The 21,996-nt window shown below is 39.5% G+C and overlaps 1 protein-coding gene across 3 annotated transcripts in view; it reads left to right on the top strand.

The window, feature by feature from the left end:
• The window catches only part of Usp40 (ubiquitin specific peptidase 40), a 70,575-nt gene that overhangs the window by 16,662 nt on the left and 31,917 nt on the right, over positions 1–21,996 (top strand). For all 3 annotated transcript variants that reach the window (XR_003713644.1, XM_028784653.1, XM_028784654.1), the window contains exons 8-17: positions 847–975; positions 5,009–5,104; positions 6,216–6,323; positions 8,609–8,906; positions 12,105–12,186; positions 13,655–13,826; positions 16,141–16,225; positions 17,190–17,260; positions 18,698–19,020; positions 21,574–21,697. Coding sequence is in view for 2 of the 3 variants with exons in the window: in XM_028784653.1 (XP_028640486.1) it covers positions 847–975; positions 5,009–5,104; positions 6,216–6,323; positions 8,609–8,906; positions 12,105–12,186; positions 13,655–13,826; positions 16,141–16,225; positions 17,190–17,260; positions 18,698–19,020; positions 21,574–21,697 (1,488 nt within the window). In the remaining variant the exon portion in view is untranslated. The remainder of the gene's footprint in view (positions 1–846; positions 976–5,008; positions 5,105–6,215; positions 6,324–8,608; positions 8,907–12,104; positions 12,187–13,654; positions 13,827–16,140; positions 16,226–17,189; positions 17,261–18,697; positions 19,021–21,573; positions 21,698–21,996) is intronic.

Raw genomic sequence — 21,996 nt, 5'->3', positions numbered from 1 at the left:
AAGCAAGAAAGAACCTGTTCATTCCACTAAACTAACCACCTCTGAACAACACCAGGTGGTATCACAATTGCTGAATTCATATTCTGTGCAGGGAACTAAAATGCCAGAAGGGCCTTGACCTAGAGACAGACAGCAACTTTCTTGGGCTATCAGACAGTTTTGGCAAGAAAAGAACATATGTCCTAAACGGCATAATGGGCATCATGCAAAGATGGCTTTCTCTACTAACAGTCTCTAGCACAGACTCATTGTCTTAAGTAAAGCCAGTAAAAATGACATCTTCAGATGCATGTGCTCAGTGTGATATGGTTAACAATAAATCAATAGATTAAGACTTAAAATTCAGCTGTGCATAGTGGCTCATGCCTAAAATCTTAACACTCAAGAAGCTGAAGCAGAAGGACCTCCAGGAATTTGAAGCCATCCTCAACAAAATGAATGAAAAAAAAAGTTAATTTAAGGGCTGGAGAGATGGCTCAGTGGTTAGGAGCACTGACTGTTCTTCTAGAGGTCATGAGTTCAAATCCCAGCAACCACATGGTGGCTCACAACCATCTACAATGAGATCTGATGCCCTCATATGGGTGTCTGAAGACAGCTACAGTGTACTTACATATAATAAATAAATAAATAAATCTTTAAAAAAAAGTTAATTTAAGCCCATTTATTTACATTTATCTTTATCCTTAAATACAGTAATAGTGTTTTAAGTATCAGGTGACTTAGCAGCAGAGGGATCTTACTGTGAAGCATGAATATAACAAGGATGTTTCTTACTAGTTTTTCCCCTTTGATTATGTATCTCACCTTATTAATCTGTATTAATGTTTATTTTCCTTCTTTTAGAGTGAACTGGATGACATGGAATATATGTATGACCTCTTCTCCGTCATTATCCACAAAGGTGGCTGCTATGGAGGTCATTACCATGTGTACATTAAAGATGTTGATCATCTCGGCAACTGGCAATGTCAAGTAAGCTTACAGATTTATTTAGAAATAACTCTGAAATTAACTTGTATTTCTAATCCTATTACAGAATTCTGTTGTTCATTCTGCCTTCAGTATACTCACCTCCTTTAGAAAACATTGGAAGTTCATTTTACATGTACAGCTCCCATGTGCCCTCTACCTCGAATCTCCAGCTGTTAACCTTGTTGTATTTGTGCATGTGGCGTAGACTCTTACACACTAGTGACCTTACTCTAGTGAACAGTTTGGAATAAAGTTGAGAGCATCTGGCTCCTTTGCTGGGAAATGCTTTGTGTTTGCCTACTAAGCACAAGGATACTCTCCTCCCCAGCCATCCATCAAGATCACTGACCTTTTCCATTGTCTGTTACAGCCCTTTTCAGTAAGCACAAGGCCTCGCTATGCTCTTAAAAGGTACATTACCTCTGGACCAGTCTAGCTTCAGCTGAGGGAGCCTGTCTTGGCTTTCCTCAATGCCTCCTGTAGTTCTTCTTAGCTGCTTTCAGAGTTGCAGTATTTCCTCAGCCAGCAGCCTGTAAACTCATGAAATATTCATGTGAAATTTTATTTTGAAGTTTAACAATTCTTCTGTCTTCCTCTGGGGCTTTGAATTCTAGAACATCTCTTTGAAAATTTGTGTTTATCTCAATAGATAATAACAGCAACTCGCTCTTCTGTAAGAGTGTTAGAATCTTCGCTATTAGTGTGACTTGAAGGAACAAGCTTTATGTTCTTTCCATTGAAATCTGGTGGTTTGATTTTGTGTTTTCTGTTTGTCTTTCTGTCTGTCTGTTTGGCACTGTCTTACTTTGTAGTCCATGTGGGTTTGTAACTTACACTCATCCTGCCTGTCTCTCAAATGCTGGAACTTCAGGCATAGGTGTTGGCTGTCACACCCAGTTGCTAATTTATTAAAATCCTGTCTCCTCACAAAATCAAGAGTAATCAGAAGAAGGAGGGCATGGGGGCACATAGCTGCAAGTCTAGCACTTTGAAAGACTGACACGGGAGAATTACCATGAGTTTAAGGCCCTGTTTCAATATAATCAAAAGAAAATAAGCAAAATTCGGATATTTGTGTGAACATGGTATATTTTCTATGGATTTGCATGTGCTTGGTATTTTTTTCTTGTTCATGGGGTATCCTTTGGGATTTTCTATGGAAGTATATTTTGCTATTTATGAGCCTCTTGCCCCCTTACCTAGGTGATGCTAATGAGGTAATTCTTAGATACTTTAATGTGGGACATTGTTGCCAGAGAAAACAACTATGTGCTTAGAGAGTTAAAATTGGAAGCCCCACCTTCCAACCTTAGGGAGGGAAAAGGGGCAGGAGATTGAGTTCAGTCACCTCTTGTCAGTGATTTCACCAGTTTTGCTTATACTTGTCAGAGTTGTCTAGAAGGACAGAACTTATAGAATGAAAATATATCTATATATTTTGTGTAGATATATAAAGACCTTTATTACAATGACTTACAGGCTGTGGTCCAGCTAGTCCAACAATGGCTGTCTAGCAGCAGAAAGTCTAACAGTCGTTGTTCAGGCCACAAGGCTGGATGTCTCAGTTGGTCTTCAGTATACACCAGAACCCTAAGAAGTAGGCTCTAATACCAGTGAAGGAATGGACTTGCCACTGAGTGTAAGAGCCAGCAGGCAAAAAGTGAACACTTCCTTCTTCTGTATCCTTTAAATAGGCTGTCAGCAGAAGGTGTGGTCCAGATTAAAGGTGGATCTTCTCACCTTAGAAGATCTGGATGGATTAAAAGTAGGCCTTTCTACTTCAAATGATTTAATTAGGAAAAAAAAATCCTCAGAGGTATACCCAGCCGCTTGAGCTTTAGTTAATTCCAGATGTAGTCAAGTTGACAACCAAGAATAGCTATCACAATGCTCCATAGTAAAACTTTAGTGACAAATTCTTGAGAAACAAGTGTAGGAATTTTATATGCCTGGGATGGGTACAGAGCCTCTTGCACCTGACTTTGTAAACCTTACCCAGCAATCCTCTTTATCCAGTCTCTACATTGATATCTCTTGTGATAAACTCTAGTGAGTTCCGCACATTGTTCCAGAAAGTTTTAGTTGGTGTTTGAAAAGTGGAGAGACCAATCTTCTGAGACTGACTCCTCAATAGGTGGTATCTGACATGACCACATAGCTAGTGTCAGAATTGAGTGGAAATGTAGGACATTCAGAATTGGAGAGTTGGTTGTTTGAAAACATTAGTCCTTTCCTTCCTGCTTTGAGTTTACCGTAGGCTTTCTTCTCTGATGCTGTTCTGTATGAGCATTGAAATGTCAGCAAGGCTAGGCTTCGTTACTGTCCTGTGCTGTGATAAAATGTCTGACCAAAGACACCTAAGGGAGGATCAGTTTATTTTGCTCACAGTTCCAGTGTCCAGTGGCAGAGAAATCATCGTGTCAAGAGCTGGAGGATGCACCTGGTCACAGAGCAACCGTAGTCAGGAAGCAGAGGGAGATGAATGCTGGTATTGAGTGCACATTCTCTTTTTTTTATACAGTCTAGGATTCCAGCCCAGGGAATGGTGTCATTCCTCAATTAACCTAGTCAAGATAATTCCCTACAGACATGCCCAGAGGCCTGCCTCCCAGGTGATCTTAGATTTTTTTCAAGTTGTCAGTTAAACTTATTTTGTTTACTAACTTAAAAATCAGTATATAAAAAAGATGCTTTTGTTTTATCTACTTTATCATTTTTAATAATTTATAGAAAGATGATAAATCTGGTCTTCCATAAGCTGTTATTTCTTAACAGTTTCTTTTTTTCTTAATGCTATCAATTAGCAGTTATGGTTTTAGCCAGTTTAAATACTTTTTTGATGGACTGGAGAAGCAGTTCAGCTTGCTGCTATCAAAAAGGACTGAGTTCAATTCCAGAAAGAAACCTATATGGCAGCACACAACAATCTATTACTCTAGTTCTAAGGAATCTAATGCCCTCTTCAGGCCTGTTAGGGCACACATGTGGTACACACATAAGCACTCATACACAAAATAAAATAAATAAAAGTTTTAAATAGAAATCCAAGAAAGTTATAATTTACAGAAATCCAAACCCCCCCACACACACACAAAGAAAAACTTAGAGAGCTGATGCCTTTAATCCCAGTACTCTAAAGGCATAGGCATGTGAATCTCTGTGAGTTCAAGGCCAACTAGGGCTACATTTTGAGACCCTATCTCAAAACCAAAACAAAGAGAATGCTTTTGCAAGGTGGCATATGTATTTTTTTTTAAATCAGCAAAAATTGCCTACCGAAAACCGTGTGTCACAATGCCCAACCCGGGCTTTTTGAGACGAGTGATAATGAGCACAAATTTTAGAGACACCATGTTTTTATCTGGAAACCGTTAGAACCCTCTATGTGTATTATGCTGTGTCTTAGTCACTGTTCTATTGCCATGAAGAGATACGAGCAAGGCAACTCTTATAAAGGAAGGCATTTATTTGGGGGCTGGCTTACAGTTCATAAATTTATTCTATTGTCATCATGACAGAGAGCAACAAGCCATGCAAGGAGACATGGTTCTAGAGAAGTCGTTGAAAACTACATCCTGCTCCACAAACAGAAAGAAAGCCACTCTGGTCCTGGTGTGAGCTTTTGAAACCCTCAAACCCCACTCCCACGACACACTTCCTCCAACAGGGCCACACCTGCTTCATCAAAGCTCCACCTACCCCACCTACTCTGACAAGGCTACACCTACTCCTTCTCCAATAGTGCCCCCTTCCTGGTGACTAAGTATTTAAATATATAAGCCTGTGGGGGCCATTCTTATTCACACAGCCTAGAATCTTTCTTTGTCTCATAATCCTAATTTGCATATAAAGCCAGAGAGATTAAGTAAATTGTGTAGATTTACTATACAAACCTGACACTCAAAGCCTGATTCTCCAGCTTGTAGAGATTATATTTTTACCTTTCCTTCTCCAGTGGCTTAAAGATTCTTACTTGGTTAATTCCTTTAAACTGGCACCTGTGAAAGAAACATTTCACTGTTTTCCTTCTTAGGAGGAGATAAATGATACAGATGTGAACTTGAAAGCCCCTCAGAATGAAGAAAAGGCTGATGATCCTTTGGTGGTTCTAAAAACAATCTTATTGCAGGTAGAATGAGTCTTTGTACATATTTGGGGGCTTGTATTATAGATACATGTGTATGTTGTGTACATTTGTATATGTAGTATATTTATATGAGAATATCAGATAAGATTGCTTTAGGGCTACCTCTAAAATGGAAAATTTTCATTTTAACTTTTTTTTTTCAATCAAGATCTCACTGTGTAGACCTGGCTGGCCTGGAACTTACTTTGTAGACCAGACTGTCCATGAACTCACAGAGATATATCAGCCCTTGCCTCCCCAGTGCTCGATTAAAGGTGCCTGGCACCATGCACTGACTTGTTTTGAATTTATCACTAGGTGTGGTGGCTCTTTCCTGTAATCTCTCATCTTGAAAGGCTGAAGCAGAAGGAACACCTTGAGTTTTGAGCCAGCCTGGCTAGAGAATGAGAACTTGGTTTGTTTGTTTGGTTGGTTGGTTGGTTTGGTTTGGTTTTTAAATCCATTTGTCTTGCTATTGGAACCACTTACAAGGAAAAAATGATAATAAGGACGAAGAATGTGGCCTCATTGGTAAAGTGCTTGTGTAGCATACAAGGCCCCAGGTTCAATCTCAGTACCACATAGAGTGATATATGAAGTGCCGTATAATCCCAGCACTTGGGAAATGGGGGCAAGAGGACCAGAAGTTCAAAATCATTCTCAGTTACATAGCTAGCCTGGGCAACATGAGACTCTGTCTCAAAACACACAACAGAAGAGAATTTTAATCTGTGGCCTTGAGGTCCTTGTCTCCAAGCACAGTCCTGTTCTGAAGCATTGGGGGCTAAAGAGTCAACATAAAGCCTGTATCAGCCACATTGTCCTTGTTTATTCTTCCAAAATCATAAATAATGTCAGGAATGTGGCAGACCTTAGGACTCCCTCTGATGGTACTCTTTGAATTTCTGTTTGTGGCCCTTCGCAAATGGAGATCTTCAAATCAAGATCTTATAAACCAGTGCTCAAGGTTACTTTAAAAATATATAGGTCTGATTGATCCCATTATAAGTTTATACTCTAGGGAAGGCGAGCAGGTTCACTTCTATTGATCCCTCTAAATTTGTGGTGTAATTATTTCTCATCAGATTTTAACTGACTGTATTTCTTTCATAAGGAGGAGGCCAATCAAGTTCCTGTTAATCATCTGGGCCAGAAACTCTTGAAAAAAACAGGAATATCTTGGAACAAGAAGTACAGGAAACAGCATGGACCATTGCGAAAGGTAGTGCTAGTATCAACATAAGAAGTCCTCTCATCCCAGGAAAACATATCACAATCCCAGCAATACAAATACCTATGTAGAAGAAATTTTAAAACAGATTAAAATGATCAGTATTTTTGTTTAGTGGTTAGAATTCTGCTGTCACAGCTCACATACAACGTATTTATGTTATTTAGTGTCTTTAGAACTTTAAGTTTTAACGTCTTTTTTATTTCTCATTAATAAGATGTATTATTTCCTTGCTTCTTTCCTTCCCATTGAGGATACTGTCAAAGACTTTTCAAAAAAGCGAACATAGCTTCTGATGTTATTGATGTTCTCTACTGTTTATCTGTTTTCTATTTTATTCCTGCTCTTATTTTTAATTGTTTCCACTTCAAGAGATTTGATCCAGCAAATGGAGAGGGCGGCCAGTGCCATATAGGAGAGGGGAATAGACTTAAGGAAGCTAGAGGGAGAAAGACAGTAGAGCCAGGTTTTGTTTGTTCTCTTATTCCTTTGCAAGAACTTGAATAGTCTTTGAGGTTGTTGTGACTTGAGCTTCCTATGCTCTTGGACTGCCTGAGCTTCCAGATTAGCTTCCATGGTAGAAAAGATTAGTATGGTTAAAATATAAGGTGACTTGGTCCTATGATTACTTCTTCTAGATATATACAGTAAGCCATCATCAAAAATACTTTTAAACTTTGTGATTGTCTTTGTTTAAATTGCTTTTTTTTATTTTTAAAAGTTTTAGATTAGCATATAAAGTAATAGATTTCATCTTGAATTATAATGACCTGTTTTCCTTTTACTTATGCTCATTAATCTTCTTCCCGCACTACCCTCCCATGATTCCTCCCCTTCCAGGTGATTTCCTTTCTTCCCCCAGTTAATCTCAGCTTCCACTTCTTATTGCGTATATTGTTGTTTACCATCAGTTTCCCACTGCTTTAAGATCTCTTGCTTCTTGCTCATGATCACATATAAGACATGCCTATATTATACTTATACATGGATATCTATAAATATATGTTTAAATCAAGATTCCACATATAAGATGAGGCTTATGTTAACTGTCTTCCTAAGACTAGTGTATTTTGCTTAATTTAATGATTTCCAGTTATATTCATTTTCTTACAGATGTTATGATTCCATTTTTCCTATGACTAAATAAATTTTTATTGTATACATGTGCTACATTTTTGTTCATCTTTTGACAAACAGCTATGCTACTTCAAATGGTGTAACAATAAAGATAGACGTGCAAATCCCTATGGTATATTAGAGTCCTCCCACTGTACACTCACAGTTGGCACAGCTAAGTCATATAGTAATTCTGATTTAGGTTTTGATTCATACTGATTTCCATAGTGGCTGCACATGGTTATACCTCTTTCCCCAAGATCCTCTCCAGTGTTTGTTTTCTTGATGACAGCCATTCTGACTAGGGTAAGATTCAATCAAAATGGTTTTTGTTTGCATTTCCCTGGTGACTAAGGATGATGATTACTTTTAAAGCTTTTATTTGTCATTTGTGGGTTTTTTTTTTTTTTGTAGAACTTTCTATTCATTTCATTAGGCCATTTATTAAGTGATTTGTTATTTTGGTGTTTAATTTTTGGTATTCTTTCTACATGCTCAGTATTAATCCCCTGTCTAATTGTAGTTGGCAAAGTTTTTTTCATTAAGTTTTTTCACTTTGATGGTTCAGATTTTTTGTTTTGTGAAAGCTTTTTAATTGAAAAGACTTCAAGATACAGCTGTGGGCAAGAGTTTTCTGAGAACTCTGAGAATACAGGAGAACAATCCCAAGAATTGGCAAATGTGAATCTATAGAATTAAATGGCTACTAAATAGTTCAGAAATGTTTGTTCTTCCCAATTTTCTTCATTTAAGCACTTAAACAGCAAGTAGTCATTTGCTTAAAATAACAAATAACAAATAGCAAATCTTAAAATAACAGTAGTGACATATTATTAAAATGCTTTCTACATTGTGGCTTGTCACCTTTCACCCTTGACAGAACTGTTACCATATTTAACAGGATGCTCCAATTTTGTCATAACCAGACAAGTTTTCCCTGCTCACAGGCTAGCAAAAAAAGAAAAGTGAAGTTAAAAACATCGAATCACACAGATCACACAGACACACATTCTACACACACACACACACACACACACACACAGAGAGAGAGAGAGAGAGAGAGAGAGAGAGAGAGAGAGAGAGAATTTGTCTTGTTTAAAAACTTTTATTAAAATATTTTTAAAGAATCCTAATTTTTGTTTTTTGTTTATTCTGAATAGTTCTTACAGCTCCATCCTCAGATATTTCTGCTCAGCACAGATGAAAGTACAGTTAGTCTTCTGAGGAACCATCTTACCCAGGCCCCAACTGATCTACAGAACCGTGAACAGATTCTATATACACTTGCTTCAGAACCCCCAGGCTTAAATGATAACACCAGTTGCTCACACTGGTTTGATATCAATGATTCCAAAGTCCATCCAATCAAAGAGAAAGATATCACACAACAGTTCCAGGGTAAAGAAAGTGCCTACATGCTGTTTTATCGGAAAGCCACGTTGCAGAGACCCACTGAAGGTATGGATGGAAACAAAAAGTGTTCTGCTTTGTCTTGTTAACAACTTCAGCAGATATGCTTCAAATGCTGCTGGAGTTCTGTCTTTTGAAGAGATGGTTTTACCTGGGTACTTTTTCATATTTTAAAACTAATAGAAGCATATTTGCCAAATGAAATCAGCTTGTCATTTAAGGTTCTCTTACTTGATGTGTTTCTTTATTTCAGCTGGAAATCATGCCTTATTTTTCAGTTCGTCATTTTATGAGGAAATGTCTGACATTTTCCTTCCCTTGCTCATAGTTATGTTTTCCTAATTGGACTTCGTTGGATGACATACGTTGTTGTTATGGTGGACAACCTGAGTGCACTTGTCCGGTTAGGCTTATCTTTGTCATTTGGCATGTGTTGCTTTTGAGCTGTTAGTGGTCTTGTTTTCTTGACACGTTTATATTCCAGCCCCTTCTTCTCCTCAGCGTGTTATGCTCTTGAGCAACTGAAATATATCTGAAGTGCTCTGTGTCTGAGAGAACTTCTACCTTGTGGGTTAACCATTCCAATCTCAGCATAATAAAGAACATTTACAATAGAGATATTATCATAAGTAAATCGGTAGGTTGTCTTTGATCCCTTGCCAAAGTTCTCTCAGAAGTAAAAAGCTGCTGAGTATGATGGGTTTTTATGACTTTAATCCCAGAACTTGAAAGGCAGAGGCAGACACATCTCTCTGTGAATTTGAGGCTAGCCTAATTTCACAGCAAAGTTCAGGCCAGCTGTGTTAGTTAGTGAGATCTTGTTTCAAAAACAGAAAAAAGCTTCTTAGATTAACAGAGCATAACTCCCATTTTCATAGAAAATGGGAATAGTGATCATTTTTATAAAGAATAAAACAGTTATTAATTTGCATGAGAATTAAAGAAAAATTAACTTTTCTAGATCATGAATACACATGATTGCTCTAACCAGAAAGGCTTTTTGTCTTTGGAAGGAGGAAAGAGGAGATTCTAGCCTCTTAACATATCCCTGTAATCTCAGCTACTCAGGAATTGAGGGGATGAGGGTTAAAGTTCAAGGCCGGACTGGGCTTTAGAATGAGTTCAAAGCCAGCCTGGGCAACCCATAATTCTGCAGCCCAGTAGATTGCAAATTAAATTGAGGTAAAAAGATTTAGAGCAGTGAGTGATTTTTATAATCATGACTAGTTAGAAATCACCTTCATATCTGTCTCAGTTATGGTTTTATTGCTGTGAAGAGACACTATGACCACGGCAACTTTCATAAAGGAAAACATTTATTTGGGGTTCAGAAGTTTAGTCCATTATCATCATGGCAGGAACCATGGTGGCATGCAGGGTAGAAAGGTGCTGGAGAGGTAGCTGAGAGTTGTACATCCAGAGCTGCAGGCAATAGGAAAGACACTGGGTCTGGTTTGATCATTTGAACCTCAGAGCCCACCTCCAATGACACATTTCCTCCAACAAAGACACACCTACTCCAACAAGAACACAACTACTAATGTACTCCCTGGTGACCAGGTATTCAAATCTATCTTTATTCAAACCACTATAATATCTAACAGAAAAAGGTTGATTAGGGGCTGGGGCTGGGGCTGGAGAGATGGCACAGTTATTAAGATCACTAGCTGTTTTTCAGAGGATTTGGCTTCAATTCCCAGCATCCACATAATGGCTCATAACTGTCTGCAATTCCTGCTCCAGGAAATCTAATACCCTCTTCAGACCTTCAAAGGCACCAGATATACAGACTGTACAGAGACATACATGCAGGCAAAAAAAAAAAAAAAAAAAAATATATATATATATATATATATATATATATATACACATTAAGTAAATAATTCTTTTCAAAAGAAAGAAAATATTAGACTATTTTACTTAAGTGCACTACTGTACAGTCACAAATTTTAGCCTGTGGAAATATGAAGTGAAAAATCACTACTAGTTTGCTGACTACAATCTCAGTTGTTTTTATAAAAAGATTGATGTCTTGGGAGTGAGACTACAGATAGTACCCTAATGTACTTTGAAAATAATTTTCAAACCAGTCATAGTGGCTCATACATATAACCCCAGCATTTGGGAGGCTGAAGCAAGAAAGATTGTAGTAAGTTCAAGGCCAACCCAAGACACATAGTCAGGTTCAGGCCAGCCCAGACTATAGCAAAACTCTGTCTCAAAAAATCTAAATGAATAAGTGTAATTTCTAAAATTTAAAAAGATTTATTATTTTAAGTGTATGAATGTTTGCCTCTTTTGTATATGTACCATATGTGTGCCTGGTGCCCTGAGAGGCCAAAGGAGGGCATTGAATCCCCTGAACTTGAGTTACAGCAGGTCGTTGACCACCATGTGGGTGTTGAAAACCAAACCTGGGTCCTCTGAAAGACAGAGCAGTCAGTGAAGCAGTCAGTGAAGAACAGCTTTTTTTCCTTCTTCTTTTTTAATTTAATTTTTTTTATTTATTCACTTTATATTCTGATCACTGCCCCATTCCCTCCAACAATCCTTCCCCTGTCCCCCTTCCCCTTCTCTGAGCAGCTGGCCCCCCACCCTGGCACTTCAAGCTTCTGCAAGGCTAGTAGCAGCTGAGTCACCTTCAGCCCTAATTTCTGAATTTTTACGGTAACCAACTGTTAAAATCATAATCAGTACAAAACTAGTGGGTGTTCTTTTAAAAAATGCTTAAAGAAAATTGAAACAATGAGATTCTTCTAGATCAGATTTTTAAAATATATATATATATATCTTTCCTTTCATTGTTCATCTGGCAAAACTAAGATCAAGAGAAAACTTTGTTTTCCCTTAAGTAGTCCATCGTAGTGCTCCTGGCTTCCAGCATGAGTGTGCACCTGCATGCATTTATGTCCACTGTGTGCATGCAAGTGTCTGAGGCCATCAGATCCCCTAGAATTGGAATCACAGGCAGCTGCCTGATGTATTAGGAACCAAATTCCAGTCCTATGCAAAAGTATCAAGCACACCTAATCTCTGAGCTATCTCTGCAGCTACTCATCTTTGTTTGAAAGAATGTCTTCCAGTGTAGCCCAGGCTGGCCTTCCAACTCAAGATCCTTTGCCTTGGCCTTCCCAGTACTAGGATTGCAGGTATGTAATCATACCTGAGTTCAGGTTTTTTATCCTGCCTGTTTAGCAATATAGTTTTGTTTAGTCAAAACAAATTAATGGACAGTTTTGTTCACAGCTCGAGCCAATCCAAGATACAGAGTTCCATGTCATTTGCTGAAGGAAATGGATGCAGCCAACATTCTACTGCAGATGAGAAGGTAGTTTGAGTTACATTTGGTGTTTAGACAGTATTTCTGGAAAATACTGATCAGTTTGGGACATAAGCATTCAATATGAAAGTTTACCAAAGTATGTATACCTATCAACTAGTTATAGACAAGGCATCATTTATCCATGTGTAAGAGTGAATAATAACATGGTAACCATTGCTAAGTAAGGATCAGAGCCTAGGAAGCCTAGAGGAATTGGCAAGCATGCTACAAGAATTGTGCTCTGGCCTAGCCAAATTATTCCCATGAGTTTACAGAAAACTTGTCAATAAAACTGCCCCTCAATTTTAAGTAGTTGTAAGAACTGACATATAGTGACAGAAGACTAGAGGTGGGTTGATTCTAAAGGGGCTTAGTGTCAGTCGGGGGAAGGGAGCTGTAATGGCTGGGCCAGAGTGGTGGTTCAATACTGGCTGCTCTTCCAGAGAACCCAGGTTTAGATCCCAGCACTCACATCACAGTTCACAATTGTAGCTCCAGCTCTAGGGGATCCTATGTTCTCTTCTGGCCTCTGCAGATACTATACACATGACAAATATATATAGGCAAAATACCCAAAATAAAAACAAAGGTTTAAAATAACTGAAGGCATAACTTAAGAACATGGCTAGCCTTGAGCTGTAGAGCCTGTTCTGTTGCTGTATTTGCTCTCCAGTAGTATCAGCAGAGGGTAGGGGTGGGATCAGGGTCAGATAATGTAGCAGGCTATGTTCAGAAATTGTATCATAGACTTGAAACTAGGAGTGAAAATAGTAGGTTCAGTGAATGACATACCAAGATCAATGGAACTCTCAGTGAAAATTGAAACCTGTTAAATGCAGAAAATAGCCTGCATACGTGACCTAGGCTAGTAATTGCAACTTAAGAATTAAAAACAAAATGGCAAAAGCTAAAACTAAAGTCCTTAATGTGGTCATCGAAAAGCTAATATTCCTGTAGGTGAGCATAGAATACACCTGAAGTATTGAGTCTCAGCGACTGCCTCATTCCAGCCTAAGGTTGTTCTGCCTAAGGGAACAAGTTTGGTAACAGGCTTTGAGTCAGCTGAATGTACCAGAGGGGAGACTGTTGCTTGTTGTTTTCAGCCTGGAAAACAAACGCTGGGAAGTATCTTCTAGGAAGGCCACAGGAGCCTAGTGGCCATCAGGATAGTGTTTGGAATCCACCTCTGAATATGTGGGCAGACATCCAGAATTCTGTCCATAGCTGTGACAGGACTAGAGAGAACACGTGCAGTGTCCATGGAAATAACTTTCTCTTAGAATTCATGGCACAGTTCCAGCTGAATGTGTGCTGTGTGTTGAAAAGCCAAAGTGAATCATTTGGGCAGGCAGAAGAAAAAGATGTTACTAAGGTAGAGTGGAGAACTTGCATGTATGGTAAGGCAAATATCTTTGGTTTGAGATAAAGAGTATTACCAAAACATAGTGTATGTGTGTTGTTTATGTCTCTAAAGGGCAGAATGTGAGTCTGCAAACAGTACTTTTGAGTTGCATCTCCACTTGGGACCTCACTACCGTTTCTTCAATGGGGCTCTTCACCCTGCAGTCTCTCAGACAGAGAGCATGTGGGACTTAATATTTGATAAAAGAAAAACTGTAGGAGACCTCCGTCAGTCGATCTTTCAGGTAATTCAACAGAAACATTAAGATCTTTCAGGCTGACTTTTTTCCATTCCATCTTAACTCAAGTTACAACTTTTCCAAAACTCCATAGGAAGATTCTACATCTGCCAGTGCACAGCAGGATGAATGAAACCTTCTCTTACTTAGAAGTCTGGATTGTTACTGTTTTGTTCTTTGTTGTGGTGGTTGATGTGAAGTCTTTTTAGATATATTTCACTATATAGCCCAGGCTAGACTTGAAACCACAATCCTCCCACATTAGCCCCCCTAGTAAGTACTGGGATCACAGGTTTGTGCTACCACTCCATCTTCAGAAATGCTGTCTCTGTGTTTTCTCAGCAGCTTTGAAGTGACTGATTGAGCCTAGTATATTTTAATGGTGTCAGGAGATGACAGTAAAGTTTTCTCTATTTTTGGAAAACAAAGAGAATTGCTTTTCAAAAGGAATGAGAGGAAAGGTTAAGCTCTTACTTAAAAACCAAGAACCACTGAACACATTAAAATAACTAGTTTTGTACTTTCTAGAATAAGATTATTGTTATTATTAGCTTGACTACTAATATCTGTATTTGTTATTCTGGTGTGAGCATGCTGAACAAGCTCTAAACAGATTCTTTTGTTTGATATTTAGCTCTTGTTTCTATGTTTTTTGAGATGGTGTCATACTATACCCCATGCTAGTCTCAGATTCATAGTAATCCCCCTGCCTTAGCCTCCTGAGTGTTGGGTTTTACAGATGTGATTTACAAGGCAGACATTTTTATCTAGTATATACTTCCAGATCATTTATTTGCCTGTATTTCAGGCACAGGACAGTGGAGCTGCTCCCTGGTTTTAATTACAGTGCTTTCACAAACATCATTTTATTTGGTGCTTCAGCCTCATGAGGGTGAGCCAAATCCATTCCAAAAAATGAAATTGTGTCTTAAAGCATTCAGTGTTGCACGTGCACAGACATCTACCTGCTATGGTAGTGCTAGGACTTCAGCTCTGGTCTCTCCCTCTTCCACCTGATGTCCTGTCCCTAAGCCCCACTTTCTCACCGCATACTACTGATTAAAGGGTTTAGAAAGCTAGGCTTGGAGGCGTTTGTTTATAATCCTAGCATTCTCAAGGCGAAGTCAGGAAGATCAGTTCAAGGTCAGCCTCAGCTACAGGGCAACTTTGAGACCCTATCTCAAAAAAGAAGAGGAAGAGGAGGCGGAAGAAGAAGAGGAGGAGGAGGAGGAAGAGGAGGAGAAGTATTTGTTAAGTAGGATCAAGGATGCTCCAGAAATAATTTAGATTCTCTAAAAATTTGTATCTATCATCAAAATTACCAGCTTTTTCTTTTATTTTCTTCTAAGAAAAGCAAACCAGTGTCTGTTTTGCTTCAGTTGGTTTACATGTAATCGATGCTTGAGTAGCAGGCACTCTAGAATCCTGTATGTACCTGACTTCTGCAGCAAAGGTCATTTCCAAGTCAGTTCTGGCAGAGTTCAGCTCAGCAGCTTGGTGCTCTGAGCTGTGGAGGGCGTTCATTCCTAAAGGAAAAGGCGTGATTTGTCTCGTATGTGTTATGCTTCCCTGGCTATGCTGTCTATCTAGGATTTCAGTCCTGCATTGCTACAAACTGTTAACTTAGACACAAGCCACTGTTGAAGGACCAGGAGATTGACACAGTAAATGAATCTTATAAATAAATGTCTTGTAAAGACAAAATACCTTGTCTTCGTAAGAGAAATATCTTATAATATTATAGAAAAGACTAGAGGAAAAATAATTGTTCTGGTACTATCTCAGTGCGGTTTCTGCCAGTACCGAGGCTCAGGTTTAGAACTTTAACAAGCCCCATATCTCTAGTACATAACTGATGCTGTGCTTGGGGTGGGGAGGGGGGTGGTTTGAGGGGAGATAAAACTCTGGGCCTCACACAAGCTAGGCAAAATACTGTACCATGGAGCTATATCCCAGCCCAAAATGCTACTTTTAAAATTAGAGTAGGGGGCTTTCCTTTCTATTGTCCCTGGAGCCATGTTGTTTTCTAAGTAAAGCAGGGTCAGAAATTCCTAGGCCAGATTGCATTCCAGAAAGTCTGTCCTTACATAAGTTGAATTAGATTGTTTAGATGGCTACTGGGGCTTATGCACCCATATTCCTCAGTCAGCAGTGGATGCAGTCACCATCTTTGGGTTTGAGTAGTTCATCAAATGATGTTTATTTCTAAAATGCGGTGTTGCTTAGGAATGGGGATGTTTGTTTGCTACTCTTACTGAGTCAAGAGTTGTGCTGCTCATATGTGATGGCTCATTGTTTTCTCACTCTAAATATTCTTTAGCTATTGGAATTCTGGGAAGGAGACATGGTTCTTAGTGTTGCAAAGCGTATGCCAGCAGGACTTCATGTGTACCATAACCTCGATGGTAAGATCAATTGCAGAACACAGCAACTCATTCTGTGTTTGTCTTGGGGAGCTTGCAAGTCCTTCTCTGCCTCCTACCTTTGTCTTTTTTAATTACATTTATCTGGGGGGGGGGTATATGTCAGTATATACATCCACAATGCATGTGTATGCTCATGGAAGCACAGGACCCTTTGGGGACAGCTTACACAAGTGGATTCTTTGCTTCTACCATATGGGTTCTAAGATGGAATTCAGGTCATCAGACTGTGCAGCAAATGTCTTCCCACTGAGTCACCTTGTCAGCCCTTCTTTGTTAGCAGTCTATCCAATGTGTATGTAAAATCATCTCAATATGGAATGCTTTACATTTTTTTAAAACTAAGACCACCATCCTACCAAAACTTTAACATGCTTTAGGTATATAGATGTAGATACACACACACAGTCACAAATGACTGAGCAAAATGGTTTAAAACCATTAAAATCTTATATATATGGCTTTACCCACTCAACTTCAGATTTTATAGCAATAAAGACAAGTCTTTTGAGAGTTTAAAGGCATTTCTTCTCTGAAATAACAAACCAATATAAAGAATAGTAGTGTTGTAATATACATTTATTTGTGACAACTGACATTGGCAGCAGTTTGGTGGTGATCTGGGCCATTTGGAATCTATGGGTAATCTCGGGTGATTTGGGCTGTTGACCTCTATGTGCCTTCCTGTCTTGCTGCTGTGATCACAAAACTATATGATGGTCCAGATTTTAAAATACACACACACACACACACACACACACACACACACACACACATATACACACATGTGTATATATATAATAGTATAACTAATAAAATAATTACTGCTTCTTTATGCTTTTTCTTAATAAGTGCCTTCTCAAATACACATTGGAGAGTCATGGTTCTCTTTAGCTTAGCTGTATTTGTGGTCATGGGGAATGAGTTGAGTATCTCATCTTTCTAGGAGATGAACTGACACTCTGTGAAGCTGAGATTGCTGATGGTGAAGACATCTTTGTATGGAATGGGGTAGAGGTAAGAACAGCTGAAGAAGTGTTGATAATAATGTAGGATGTTTTACAGCTCTGCTGCAGGGCTGGGGTGTGGCCCGGCTGGTAGACTGCTTGCCTATCGTACATGAAGCCTGCGCCTGGGTCAGTTCCCCACACTGCATACAACTAAGTGTGACGGTAGCACACACTCATAATCTCAGCACTCAGGAAGTAGAGACAAGAAGATCAAAATTCAGGGCCATCCTCCAATATATAGTAAGTTCCAGGCTAACCTGGGCAACATGAAACCATGTCTCATTACAAAAAAACAAAACCAAACAAACATAAAAAACACATTGTAATGAAATTTTATTCAGCATGCAGTTAGCCATCAGAAAATTACTGAAATGAACTGGGTATGGTGGTGAACATGTATTCCAAGGAGCCTGAGATAGAAAAACTACTACTCAAGTTAAAGGGCAACCTGAACCACATAGTGAGTACCAGGCTAGCTCTACGATATGTAGTAAAGCTCTGTCTCGGAAACTGAAAGGAGGTGCAAGGAGAAAAGAGGAAGGAAAGGAAAAAGGAAAAAAAGGAAACTCTGGAATGCTCAGTACTTTTGAGATCTAGTCAGTGGTATTTATTAGATAGATTAAAGAAATATTTGGATTGCAGGGGAGATTGTGCCATAGGGAAAGTACTTTAGGATTTGAATTAGATGCCCTGAACCTATGTAAAAAGGCAGGTATGGTTACTTGTTCTTGTAATCCCAGCACTGGGGAGGCAGAGATAGACATAATTACTGGGACTAATGACCAGCCAGCTTAACCTACTTACTTGGTGAGTTCTAGGTCAGTGCAAGACCTTGTCTCAAAAGGAAGAACAACCAAGGTCTTGGCTGCACACATATATACATACAGTGTGTGTTCTTGCACACCTGTATGCACAAATGCACATGCACAAACGTAATTAAGCACCTCCATCGTACCAGACTGTATGTCACATGCTTGATGCAGGATAAGTTAGTCATCAATGGCCTTCTTATGTAAATAACTGCACCTTAGGCTATAGGGTGTGTGTGTGTGTGTGTGTGTGTGTGTGTGTGTGTGACAGCTGCAGGGATAGAGAAAGTTGTGGCCAGGAGTGCTAAAGTAGGAATGGCAGGAGTGACCGTTGTCTCAGGTCGGAGGAGCATCTCAGATGTCCTGTGGCCTGTTCTTGGTCCTCTGGGTTTCCAGGGCCTCATTACCACCATTTGAAAACTCATAAATCTCTACTTTCAAGTCAGAAAAGATGGATAAGAGAAATTTTCAACATAAAATTCAAAATTGTTCTTTTAGTACTTAAAAAGGAGGTGTGAAAAAACTATTCTCTTGGAAAACTACAAGAATAGGTTTTCCCTGTGATAGAATAATTTTTATTTTACTTTAGTTTGGCAAACATAAATTTCACTAGTGTTGTATTGATATTGTTGCAGGTTGGTGGAGTCCAGATTCAGACTGGTTTTGATTGTGAACCTCTGCTGTTACACATTCTTCATCTAGAACTAAGTGGTGAAGGCTCCAAGTGTGAACAGTTGGTGGAGTCGCCACATGTCTTTCCCGCTAATGCCGAAGTGGGCATGGTGCTCACAGCTTTGGGCACCCCAGTAGGTGTCATCCTCATGAACAGTGTGGAATCTGCAGATGGAGAGTGTTGGACTGCTATTCCCAAAGAAGACATGAAGAAAACATTCAGAGAACAAGGTCTCAAAAATGGAAGCTTAATTTTGGTTCAGGATTCAGGCAGTGATGATAGCAGGTAACTCATCAAAGAGAGAAATGGGGAGAACTTTCAAAGTAATTTAACTACAGCATTACCCTGTAGAATTCAGAAGCTTTATTTTGGTGATAAGTAAATGTTCCTTTATTTCTAGCGTTGAGTTGTATTTTGTTGTTTATTCTTTTAAAAAATAATGTGTGTGTATGTGTTTGTGTGTGTGCACATGTGCACACACATGTACGTACATGTAGAAGTCAAAGGAAAATACAATGGAGTGGGCCCCTCTTTCCACCTTTTACATAGGCTCCAGGGATCAAGGTTGTCAGCTTGTGTCACAAACACCTTCACCCACACCTGCTTCAACGTCTCCTGCTGTCCAGTTTTGAGATAAGATCTTGTGTAGTCCAGACTAGCCTCAGCCTCTGTTTAGGAGAGGCCGGCCTTAACTCCTGATCCACCTGCCTCCACATCAGAAGTGCTAGTTGCATCAGGCTTAGCTCTCAAATGTACAGAGGAATGTTTGGGTTTGTATAACTTAGAGAAAAAAACTGTTATAAATATGTCCTCAATTAGTTATCTATAGACAAAATCCTATCAAGTGAATTCTGATTGAGTTATAAAACTAAAAGCTTATTCTCATAAGAGAAAAGAGATTCATAGGACAATTTAGGCTTTCCTTGTAGTATTCTCTGCAATTCTTAGGAGAGACCCAGCCTTCCCAAAGGGGCACTTGCCTGGAGAAATTACCCTGAACCCTGTAGCCATATCTGAAACTCTGAAGCTCTGTACCTTCGTGCTCCTGTGTCTGTGTCCCTGCATTTCTGCAGCCTGTGTGAGATGCTGAGAAGCAGAGCCTGTCAACGTTTGTGGTCCTCCAAGGAGATGTATTCGTCAGCTGTGCTTCTCTTTCTTGTGTATAGGAGAGTGGATCATGTGCTCTTTATAACAGACAGTCTTCATTTAGACTTGGGAGATGACACAAGGACAGTGGCGATCCCAGCCCTCTGTTAGGATGCAGGTCTGGTCACTGTTGGTGTCCTGGTGGCTCTCCTTGTCTTCTAAATTGAAATCATCATTTGGAAGGTTTTTGTCCTTTTAAGCACACTAATGATTATCTCTCTGATAAATAGCTGTCTGTGTCTTGCTTTCCCCACGTGTGTTTGTAAACTCTGTAAGCCTCCTTTGAAGGCTTCCATCATCATTTGCCCAGCTACTCCTAAGTGAGGTGGTGTGACCCAGTGGTAAGGATGAGGACTCCAGCCAGTGCCTGGGCTGTTTCCAGTCTGCTGTGTAATCAACAGAGTGAGCTTAGACAAGTTTATGCCACTCTCTGCTCAGTTTCTTCCATAAGATGAGTTGACAGTGAATACCCACTTCATAGAGTGTAGGGACTGGAAGAGTTAAGTGGTCACACATTGCATATGCTCATTGTGGTGCCATCTTTGCCACTGGCATCATCCTCTAGTTGTCCACTGCTGTAAGGTAGTCTTCATGAACATCTTCATGCTTAAAACTGCATTTTATATTCTGAGGTCTGCTATCAGTGCAGTAACTGAAACAAAGAGTAGAATTGTCTTTAGGGTGATAAGATAGCATGGCCAAAGCAACTTATAAGTATTTAACTTGAGGCTCATGGTTCCAGAGAGTTAGGGTGCGTGACCGTCATGGCAGGGAGCATGGTGACAGGCAGGCATGCCACTGGAGCAGAGAATTTACAACTTTATCCACAAGTAGGAGGGAGGTAGAGAGAGAAAAAGTGACTGACTGACTGACTGACTGACTGACTGACTGACTGACTGAGACTGGTAATGGTGTGAGCTTTTACAATCTCAAACCTGTCCCCAGTGACATATCTCTTCTAACAAGACTGAACTTCCTAATCCTTCCCAAACATTTCCACCAAATATTCAAACCTCTGTACTTCCCAAAAGAGCTTTTGATAGCCCATATATTTCTTCAGTCCACAGAAAGATTTTGTTAGGAGAAGAAACTTTACTTCTAGTTGCTACCATAAAAAACAGAAGTCTTCAATGGAATACAAATGTATTGATGTGTATGACTGTATGTATATATGTATGGCACTTTTGTGCACTGTCAATCTACATGTATGTACACAGCTGCCCTGCTGTTAAATCCAGACCCCAATGCGCAGGCTTTGATGGTCTTCTCAAGCCACTCTAGGGATTCCTGTACAGGAAGACAACAGGTGGCTGTTCCTTTATAGGAGTGACCCTTCAAGCTGAATGTAATGATACATACCTGCCTGTTTTCCCAGGACTTGGGAGTTTTAGGCTGCCCTTGGCTACATGATGAATTGAAAGCCAGTCTGGGCTATGAAGACCTTATCTTGTGTAGAAAAAAAATTCCCCTTGAAAGCAGGCACAAGTCACTCAGGATTTGGAGCTGTGAAAACTGGCTTCATAGACTACTGCCTCACATTGCCCTAAAAACAACTAATGTCATGGTAGCAAGTCAGTAAAGTGTGGTCCTGTCCCTTTAGTCCTTTTAGGGGACACATGCCGAGTCTGGACAGTGATACCCAAGGAAGAGTGTCTTGTAAGGATTCATTCTTTCAATGTTTTCTTCTTACAGTCTATTGCCAAAACAAGGGAGGCGGACCAACAGTATGAATGAGCTCAACTGGCTCCAAGTGAAAAATTTCTGCCAGTCAGAGTCTGAAGAGAAGCAGGTTCAGATAGCCGTGACCATGCACACAGTAAGTAGACAGCCATTAACCTGGCTTGTAGTGTCTGGCAACAGAATTTTTATTTATAAAACAGAGTCAGTCTTTCAGAACATCTGTGTCAATAGATATCATCTAAAGTCTAGATATCATCTAAAGTCTTCTTACTTTTCTTAGTGCTTATTTCCTTACATCAACCAGTGGCCTACTTCAACGCAGTATGAGCTCTGCTTCTAAACTCCTAAGCCTAGAAGCTCAGAACTAGAATGTGGGGCTCCCCTGGGTGGCTTCTGGAGTCCTCTAGATTGGAGAAGCATGAAGAACTGTTGTCA

This window comes from Grammomys surdaster, unplaced genomic scaffold (genome assembly GCF_004785775.1).
Source record: "Grammomys surdaster isolate TR1022 unplaced genomic scaffold, NIH_TR_1.0 124552, whole genome shotgun sequence".
NCBI lineage: Eukaryota > Metazoa > Chordata > Mammalia > Rodentia > Muridae > Grammomys > Grammomys surdaster.
This window is presented reverse-complemented; position numbering and strand designations above follow the sequence as displayed.